The sequence below is a fragment of the Oryzias melastigma genome, linkage group LG15 (assembly GCF_002922805.2).
Source record: "Oryzias melastigma strain HK-1 linkage group LG15, ASM292280v2, whole genome shotgun sequence".
NCBI classification, from domain to species: domain Eukaryota; kingdom Metazoa; phylum Chordata; class Actinopteri; order Beloniformes; family Adrianichthyidae; genus Oryzias; species Oryzias melastigma.
This window is the reverse complement of record NC_050526.1, coordinates 6,039,007-6,049,212: the sequence shown is the minus strand read 5'-3', so window position 1 is coordinate 6,049,212 and position 10,206 is coordinate 6,039,007. Positions and strand designations below refer to the sequence as shown.

Genomic DNA, 10,206 nt, shown 5'->3' with positions numbered 1-10,206 from the left:
TCTAAAAACTAGAATAATGTTTAAATTAGCCAAAAACAGCTAGCATGATGCTAGAAATATTAGCTCAACGCCAAATTAGCCCCAAAACTAGAATAATGTTTAAATTAGCCAAAAACAGCTAGCATGATGCTAGATATATTAGCTCAACGCCAAATTAGCCCCAAAACTAGAATAATGTTTAAATTAGCCAAAAACAGCTAGCATAATGCTAGAAATATTAGCTTAACACCAAATTAGCCTAAAAGCTATAATATTTAAATTAGCCAAAAACAGAGAATGTTGTCAAATTAAAACCTAAATGACAAATCTCCCTAAAAGACCCAGTAGTTGCTGAACATTTTAAAGTTTGATGGTGTTTCTCGCTGAAAGTTTAAGCTGAAGTTCACACGTTTCAAACTGCACAAAGTATTGAAGGATTTGATTTCTTTTGTGTCCGGTCCAAACAGAAAAAAAAGTATACAAACAAAATTAATATGAATACAAGTTAGCCTCAAATACAGAAGGAGTTTATACACATATACTAACCCCTCGTTGTAACAGTAAAATATACCCAGCAGGAGAGAGCTTCAGCTAATATCTGTTAGCTCAGTTGTTGGACAGGACAAGTTAAAAAAAAGTTTTTTGGTTAACCATTTAACTCCAGATCTCTAGTATTTGTACTTTGATTTTTTTTAAAAAACGTTTCTTTCAGTTATTTTAAAGGAATTGTGGAACTATTTAAACTTTCAATTTTTAAAGGCCTTTTGCTTCTATCTCCACATCCCTCCTCACCTATGACCCCGTGAACCCGTCTTCACAACATGCAGCTGCTTTCTTTACTTGCTCAGTCGCTGACCTTCTGTGAGCAGAACTGCAGCTCATGCCATCACACAGATTATCTGGCGTTAAGCAGACTGGGGGCATGCCTCTCCTCAAAGTAATGACTTTATTGACCCTGCAGGGGGGTCTGGGATGGAAGTGTGTCTCCGAGGTCCCCTGCAGAGCCCGACAGTCAAAGCCCCTCTGAAGTCTCACTTCGGCCCCAGCAGCCGATCCAGCTGCCGTTCCTTTCCTCACAAGCCTACCTGAGAGGCTTTTTGTCCTCCTGGTTCGGCCTTTTGTCTCACCGGTCCACACAAACAGATGTCTGGCCGGTGGGTTTTCTTGTAGGAAGTAGTAAACCTCCTGTGTGCGCAGGGCTCCTTTCATATGGGGGGGTCTTCAATAATGCCTGCACAAGTTTATACATATGCAAATGCTGGCATGCAGACACCCTGCAGTGGAGGGCCTTAAGAAATGCTTTACTGTGTAACCACAGACCATGCCAGGGGAGCAATGAAAGCTTCAGTAGTCGCCCCGAAACAAGTGAGTAACACAGGAAATTGGGTGGGAGGCCTTTAAGAGTGTGTAAACATCCCACATGTCTTCTTTCACACACAACCTCCATCAAATCAAATTCCTAAATTCCCTCATTTAAAATATTTTATCTGGAAACATTCAAGGACTAAAAGACGTTTAAGAAAAAGTATTTCTGGGAGGTTGTTGCTACTGATTTAGCCTCCAACTGTCCAGAAAAAGTGTCTGCAGCAGTCAGGGTTTTATCTGTATCGGACACCTGCTGGAAATATTGATTCTTTGCTGGTTTCACATTTTGAGCCAACACAGGCATCAACTTCTGAGAAAACCCGTGTCACTTTGTATTGATCACTAATCATCGAGACTTGTGAATCGACCCACTAACAGTACACTGTATAAATTACATTTAGCCAGACGGTAATTGGCAGCGTTTAGTTTGAAAAGTTAAAAATGTGAAATACAAAAAAGAAACAGATTGACTAATTTTGTAGTGAGTGTAGTTGTTTCATGTGAACTACGGTGAGATAAAGAAATATCTTAACATATCACTGTGAAAGACATAATCTACAAAATATCTCAAATCACATTGTATTTTTGATTTTAAAATAATTTATTTGTACGCTACTACTACAAATACGACAGAATATGACAGAATTTGATCTGTCATAGACCTGCTAGTCAAACTTTTAATACTCCACCTTCACACCACTTATTATCCTAAAGTAGAAGCACCTGTTTGAGACACCTGTCCACACCGTACAATCATTAAGACTCCAACTACTAACATAACCATGGCCAAAGAGCTGTCGAAAGACACCAGAGACTAAATTGTGGACCTCCACAAGGCTGGGAAGGACTATGGGCCAATTGTGAAGCAGTTTGATAAAAAAAAAATAATAATAATAAAATAAATCACAGTTGGAGAAATTATTAGAAAATGGAAGAAGCTGTCAAGATCTCACCTCGTGGGGTCTCAATGATCCTAAGAAAGATGAGGAATCAGCCCAGAACTTTACAGTAAGAGATGGTCATGACCTGAAAGGAGCTGGAACCACTGTTTCCATGTTACTGCTGGTAATACACCAAGACGTTTTGGTTTTGAATCATTCATGGCATGGAAGGTTCCCCTGCTTAAACCAGCACATATCCAGGCCCGTTTTAAGTTTGAAAAATTTAGAGCGGAGGTGTCAAACACAAGGGACCAAAATCCAAAACACACCTTAGGTCGCGGGATGAACAGTTTACATTTATTGAACACTCGAAAACTACATTTTAAAACTTTAAAACTGTACCTTTTTAAGATAATTATGAACTAGATATATAGCGTTACCGGAGATAATGCTAGTATGAATGCTGTGAGCTGAATTTGGCCATTAAAGATGCTAGTGCTGATAACTGAAAACACTGAAGCTCATAGACAGCTAAAATATTAGCTAAATGCCAAATTAGCCTAAAAAATCTAAAAAAGAAAAAAACAAAGAGGTTAGCCAAAACAGCTAGCATATACCTTAAAAAAGCTAAACTTCAAAATATACTAAAAAACTGGAAAAAAAAATAAGTCTAAACTAGCCAAAACAGCTTGCGTCTAAATATTAGCTAAACTCCAGACGGCTCAAATAACAAAAAAAAAAGCCTTAAATTAGCCAAAACAGCTAGCATATAAGATCGGGCCATTTATAAAAATAAACTAAAATTATGTGGAGGGCAGGATATAAATACCCAGAGGGCCGGATCCGGCCCCTGGGCCTTGACTTTGACACATGCTGTTTTCGAGGAATCATGGGAGTAAGTCATGTGACACCAAAATAGAACTTTTTGGTCTTAATTGAACTTGTTTGGAGGATGAAGAATGATGAATACCATCCCTACTGTGAAGCATGGGGGCGGGAGCATCGTGCTATGGGGGTGTTTTTCTACACATGAGACAGCACGACTGCACTGCATTAGGTAGAGAATGACCAGGGCCATGTATTTCAATATTTCGGTTAACAACCTCCTTCCCTCAGTCAGAGCATTGAAGATGAGTCGTGGTTGGGTCTTCCAGCAGGACACAGCCAGGAGAAGCAAAGGAGTCTCCATAAGAAGCCTATCCAGGTTCTAGAGTAGCTCAGCCAGTCCTCAGACCAATAGAAAATCTTTGGAGGGAGCTCAAACTACGTGTTTCTCAGTAACAGCCCAGAAACCTGAATAATCTAGAGAAGATCTGTGAGGGGGAGTGGGCCGAAATCCCTCCTGCAGTTTAAACAAACATGGAGAAAAATTACAGAAAATGCTTTAAATGTGTATTGCAAACAAAGGCTACTGTACCAAATATTAACATCGATTTTCTCAGGTGTTGAAATACTTATCTGCAGTATATATTATTAAAAAAAAATCATCATTTAAAGAGAAAATTTTCAGATCCTTCTAAGTGGGAGAACTTGCAACATTTTCAAATACTTATTTTCCTCAGCAAATATCTTAGCTTATTTTAAAATATAGCGGTCATTCTAGATACATTGGGGCTTAAAAATCAAAAGAAAAATAGCAAATATTAGAGGAAAACCTTACAAAGCAAATTTAAAAGCTTGTCTAAATAGTTTTTGTCACATTTTGAGCCTTAAATTGTATAGAAAAAAATCAGTATTTATTTATTTGTGTCTGGGGTTTTAGAAAATGTCTTTTGTGACATTTATGTCTTTATTTGCAGAGACAGGACGCTCTCCAATGAATCAGGTGCCATCTGTGCCCAATTTACTCTCAGGTCGTCAATTATTGCATTTAATGATATGGGCGATTATCGGCGAACGCTTTGAGACCATTAGGCGCTCGTGTGAAACACTAATAGTGTTTGTGTCACGTGTCTTTTCGAGAAAAGGCGGGGCAGACGCTTTAAAGATATCGCTCTGGACATTTCATTCATGCCGCAGACCCAAGTGACTGAAGCAGAGGTGCGAAGCTGAAGACGGAGCCTCTGGATGAAGGCTGGAGCTGCGCGCGTAATTACGCACGAGATCTCTCGGTTCTTTTTCTCCATAAAGTCTTGTTGTTTGAAGGATGCGGGGACCAGAACAGTGAAAAATGACGTCGAGTCATAAGATTTCATTTTCTATAACAGACATATTGGATCCGAATAAGTTTAACAGCAAAAGGGGGAACGAGCTTATCTGTCAGGAGAAGTTTGCTGCGCCAAACGCAGAGAAAACAAGTTTGGAGTGGGACAGCACAGAGGGCGAGAACTTCATCGATGAGAACACAGAAGCAGGTAATAAAATGACTTTAATTTTATAACTTTTTAGGAGGATGTATTGTTTTGTGTTTAGTTTTACACGTCTTAAAAGTAAAAATTTAAGGGCATGGTTTTCTACGATCATTTAAACAAAAAAAAATGATGCATTTCCTAATTTTCTCCTGAAAATCCCATAAAAAGCACTATCTTTCAGATTCATAGTCATCTCTGGATGACCTTCCCTTAATTTCCAAGTCTGCGTTTCCTTTGAAGGGAGTCACAAAGGCTTGCTCCCAGAGCCCCCGCGTGTGATTGGCAGCGGGACAGGCAGGCTAGATAATTGTTTAAATCGTCCCATTGAGGATGCCTCCGCGCACTTTGATCGATATCCCATTACTGCTTCCTGCATATCTCCCTCCAGCACCTTGCAGGTACAAACCTCACACCCCATCCATGTCTGATCCTAAATATGGTTCGATTAAAACTTCCCTTTAAATAGATGACATTTATCGATCCGCCCGCAAATATGAAACTCCATTAGCACGTCACGGCTGAAGTGGCGGAGCTGGATTTAGACGGGATTTCTTTTCCGCAACATGACATTTGAAGCGCGCTGGGGTTTATGAATTATTTAGGGATTAGGGAACAAGTCTTCTCCTTCCTCTGAACGCTTCTTTCCACTTCACCAACCGCAAGGTCCGAATCAAACACCTCACAAGCTGCAACCTCAGGGTGTCATTTATTTAAGTGGATGCGTCAAACAAAAGCGCAAAGACGGTTTTTAATTAAGAGCTAAACTTTACGGGCTTTTACGCACGCATGTGTGTGAGGAGCTGTCCTCCAGCACCACTAATTGTTGTGTTTAATGTACTGACTTTCACAAATTCCAGTAAATAATCATAAAAAAATCCACAAGAAATGAAAAAACTCTGTGCGTAAAAGTTGTAGCTGACTCTAATTCTGCAGTTCCAGAACCTGGAGAGGATCATCCTGCAGAGTTCCCGGATCCCCTCCTCCTCACCCCACCTGCTCCCCTGGAGAAGGATGAACCTGAAAAAGAGGCTGCCATCCCCGCACAGGACGCATCCACCCACAAGCGGCGGCGTCCGGATCAGGCCTGCGCCAAACCGCGGCGCGCCAGAACAGCCTTCACCTACGAGCAGCTGGTGGCTCTGGAAAACAAATTCCGCACGACGCGGTATTTGTCCGTGTGTGAGAGACTGAACCTGGCCCTCTCCTTGAGTCTGACCGAAACCCAGGTCAAAATCTGGTTTCAGAACAGGAGGACCAAGTGGAAAAAACAGAACCCCGGTGCCGACAGCACCCTTCAGCCTGGATCAAACTCACTGATCAACGTCAGTCCAAACCCAGTGACTTGTAGCTCCGGAAGCTTCCACCAAACTTTCTCCAACTTCAGCTCTGGGAACGTGATCTTCCACGCGGCCGTTGGTGTTCCACTTTCATCCACTGGAGGGCTCCTGCATCCGTTCATGCACAGCGGGTTCGATCAGCCCGCCTATTACACCCCACACCCATGAACTGGACTTCAGTTTGATTCAACTCTAACATGTTCTTGTTCACGTGTCTCTTAACTTCAAAAACACAAGAAACTTTAAGAAAAGGCAACCCTGTGACCCCGAAAGGGATCCAGCAGGTCAAGAAGAAGGACTGATGAGAGTCTGAGCCCATTTTTTAAGCAGTTCTTTTGTTTATTGACAACATGGTGTCACTGAGCTGACAGATCCAGTGTCAGCTCAGTGACACTCTGTGTATCATGACACCTCTCCAGCTGTGCCACACTGTCTCTACCTCTGCAAGGCCTGCACATCTCACCAGTGTTGCAAACATTTTATTAAAAACATTTAAATAACATTTTGTTTGTGTAAGTTTTTTTCATCGGCAGAATCACTTAAAATACCAGAGAACATGGAGGTGTTCTTTAGAAAGATTAATATGTTTTTATCATATGGCAAGATAATAAATCCACTTTTTATTTAAAAATCTGTTTTATTTATTTTAATTTAAGGCAGCACAGTATTTTTTGTTGATAACAACATAGTTTTAAATTCATAACTACAGTTTATCAACCATTTGGGAACTTTTTGTGTTTATATTTCATAAAATTCCATTTCTAATCCAATTTCTGATGGTTGTGGGCATTTTTATGGGTTGATAACTTTTAAAAAAAATATGATCCCATGTATGATAATCAGTTTAAAGACAGTGGATGGTGGTACTAAAGCAGCTTTTGTAAAAGGTAACATATGATAAATCTTAGAACTTTACCCCTTAATAAACTTTGTGATAACCAGTTCATTATAAAACTTGTGTTTAGAAAATCTGCCAAAAAAAAAGGTTTTCAAAATTATAACCAGAGATTTTATTTTATTTCAAATCAAAGGTTTAGACAGAACTAGGTTTAAAAAAAATAAAAAGGCCAAAGCTAATTGTGACTCCTAAGCAAAAATTGTGTGCATCACAATTATCAATAAAAACAGATAAAACAGGGTTTATTTATGTTTTACTGTAATTTAAGAAGCAATGAAAAATTCAGAATCTACAAGAAGAAAAAGTTAGCAATACTACTAAAAAGAACAAAAATAAATATTATTTTTGCACGAGCTGTACTATGTGGGAGCCAAATGTTTATTTTAAATCAATTTTAAAATTTGGTGTAAACAGCACAGCAGAAAAAATACATTTTTTTTGTGCTTTTCTCCACAAAACCTAATATCAGCTTTAATTTTGACTCTATTTGTAATTTACCAACATTTTTTTTCACACTTTTAAGACTTTAAAACGGAAGAAAGAATTAAGCAGGACTGAAAACAATCAACACACAAAAAAGAAAAAAGAAAACTACACTTTGACTAAAAAATGAATAAAAAAATTAACTAATACCAAGCCATTACAACTTCCACAAACATTCAACTCAGTGAAACAAATGACATTCACTTACATCAAATGACCACACGATGGCAGCATTTCTCATCAAACGTTTGGTTTTTGCACATACACATTTGTGCTCCTGAGAGTCTGATGGTTCTGAGAGAACAAACACATCCAGTATATTAGCATTATGCTAATAAAGTTGAGCAATGGTTAATAAAAAAAAAAGAAAAATAATTATGTAAATCATTAAATGGTAGTCTTTTATTCATGTTTTTTCACTTGTCATCTTTGCCAAATTGTATCTGAGTGAATAAAGCTTTTAAATTGCTTTGGAAAATCAAAGTAAATAAACAAATTAATGGAAATTAAATGAGAAACTGTATAGCATTAAAGACAACTGATCAGTCTTTAGTTCGATTGTTAGTAGTTGCCTGATTAGAAGATGTTTCCTTCAACCTGTTTGAACTGCTGCAGTCTAGTATAGAGTGCAAGGCTTGTATATACATACCAGTAAATACTGAAAGTACTGCAGTAAAAGGAGGCATGACGAACCACTCAGGAACCTGAACTCCAGTATAAGTAACACACACCATATTTAGACTTCAGCCAAGTTACTTGACAGTAAAATGAATCATCTTCCGAGGTAGATGAGGACTTCATTCTGGTCTGAATGTTCTGGTTGTTTAAAATTCATGTTGTGGAAACAGAGACACGGTCAGGAGAAGTTCTATAACGTCTGTGTATATAAGCAAGATTCCCATCTGCAGCCCCTCAACTCTGTACTTTCACTTTTGCAGAAAAAAAAACCAAGTAGGAGGTTTGAATAAACAGAGAGCAGCTGAGGATTCCCTGGTATGTGTGTTCTTTCTTCAGCCACGGTGGTCCTCGAGGGGCGGTTCAGAGGTCACCGGGGAAAACTCACTGTCCAGAGGGAACAGAGGCAAAACATAACTAGGTTTGCACCTGTTCTGTGAGGTGTTCCCTTTCATGAAACGATTGTTGGAAAGGAATCTTTATTTTTTTGTTCTCCTAAGAAAAAATGGCATTTAAAAATGTGAAAAACTTTAAGTTTTGACCTCAACAACTGTGAATTCTTAAAAACCAGTCGTGTAATCCTGTCTCTATCACACTTAATGCTTTGAACTATTAAAAGAAATATTTAAAATTTTCATTTTTTTTCATGAACATATGCAATTTTTTGCCTAATTTACAACAACAACAACAACAAAAAACGAATCAGAAGATGTTTTTAACAATATGAAGAAGTTGTTCAAAAAGATGTTTTATGGTGCAAAATGTACAAAAATAAAAACATTTCTATCCAAATATGACAGCAGGAGTGACTAATACAGTGATACAATAGTCATTTTTTATTTAAAAAAAAGAAAATATACTGAAATTTCCAAAAAAGTGCGCAAATTCAACCATTTTTTCCCACAATCCTTTTATTCTTCTTTCATTTTTTTTTATTTGAATCTACAAAGAATTCATTCAAATGTGCACATCTGGGACACTGTGAAGTCAAGCCAATTGAACATGTGGGGAATGAACCGTCGCTCTTCCAGCTGAACCCAAGTCAACCTGAGTTTGTGGTTTTTTAAAATACACTTCAGCTTCACTTGAGAAGAATCAGAAAAAAATGTCCCCGTAATTCCACCCAGACTGCAGAATCCCATTTAATCTGGATTCATTTTTAAGATTTCATCAAATTTTTAAAAAAGTACTTAATGTCAAATCACATTTGACAGAAATTTTGTCAACCACTAGAACTCATTTTCTTTAAATCGAGCAGCCAAAACTGAGTGAATGGAAGAAAGATGTTAACTGATTCAACTAAAGTTTCTTTATTATGTCGGAAAAACATAGTAGAAAGTCAGTCATAAGGAAAATTGCATATTTACTGTTTTTTTTTCCTGCATACTCAGCTTTCTAATAAAATACTTAAAGGAAAACAGGAATTTAAATTTGGAATATAAAACAACTAATGTGTTAGAGACTTAAAAAATACTTTAGAATCTAAATTTATCATATTCTCTCTTTTCACAATTCACTTTTTGATTATTTTCCCTCTAAACAGTCATTAAGAGGTTTTAAATTTAATATTCAAATTAAAAAAAAAGAAAAGCTAAAGAGTTTATGATAGGGTCAAGTGTAAATGTGATTTAGAAGGAGGTCTGTCTGGAAACTGTCTTCAATTCATCTGTGGCATCCTCACAAGTTGAGCATGTGTGTTCTTTTTCTGTCCGTCCCTCCCCAATCTTGAGACTTCCTGCGTTCTAATCTGTACACAGAGGCCACGGCTGACACGCTCGCGATTACATGACCGCTGGCAAAAGCCGAGCAGCAAGTGAAAGCAGATTTCCCAAGGAGGAAGTGGGATTTCTTTATCCTGAGATAACCCTAAAATTTTAGAATACATTAAACACTTCAGTATAGTAAATTAATATTTTGGGTGTTGATAATTTAATGTATTCCCAGTAGTTTCAGCGTTGATGTTTTCTTCTGCAATTTCACAACTTGTCAAGCGATGCTTTAAAAGGTCAGAGTTTGGACAACTCTATGGGTTAAAGACCGTTTGGAAAAAGAGGCTTTAATCCTCCCTACAAAAACATTAGAAAGTGGAAAATTAAATCATTTACTAATTAAAAAACAATAACATTGTATTGTTTTTATAGAGTAGAAAAAAAGAGATATCGGATGAAGTGAGTCTGCAGGATTCCTGCAAATAAAAACTTAAGGGTATGAGGACGTGAAGATGGATTTATATAAAA

At 37.8% G+C, this 10,206-nt stretch overlaps 1 protein-coding gene across 1 annotated transcript; it reads left to right on the top strand.

The window, feature by feature from the left end:
• Nucleotides 1-4,149: 4,149 nt before the first annotated feature.
• nkx1.2la (NK1 transcription factor related 2-like,a) lies at nt 4,150-7,390 on the top strand. Its single transcript, XM_024297689.2, has 2 exons — nt 4,150-4,579; nt 5,510-7,390. The coding sequence occupies exons 1-2, from the start codon at nt 4,396-4,398 to the stop codon at nt 6,079-6,081; spliced, it is 756 nt and encodes a 251-aa protein (XP_024153457.1). The 5' UTR covers nt 4,150-4,395; the 3' UTR covers nt 6,082-7,390.
• The last annotated feature ends 2,816 nt before the right edge of the window (nt 7,391-10,206 follow it).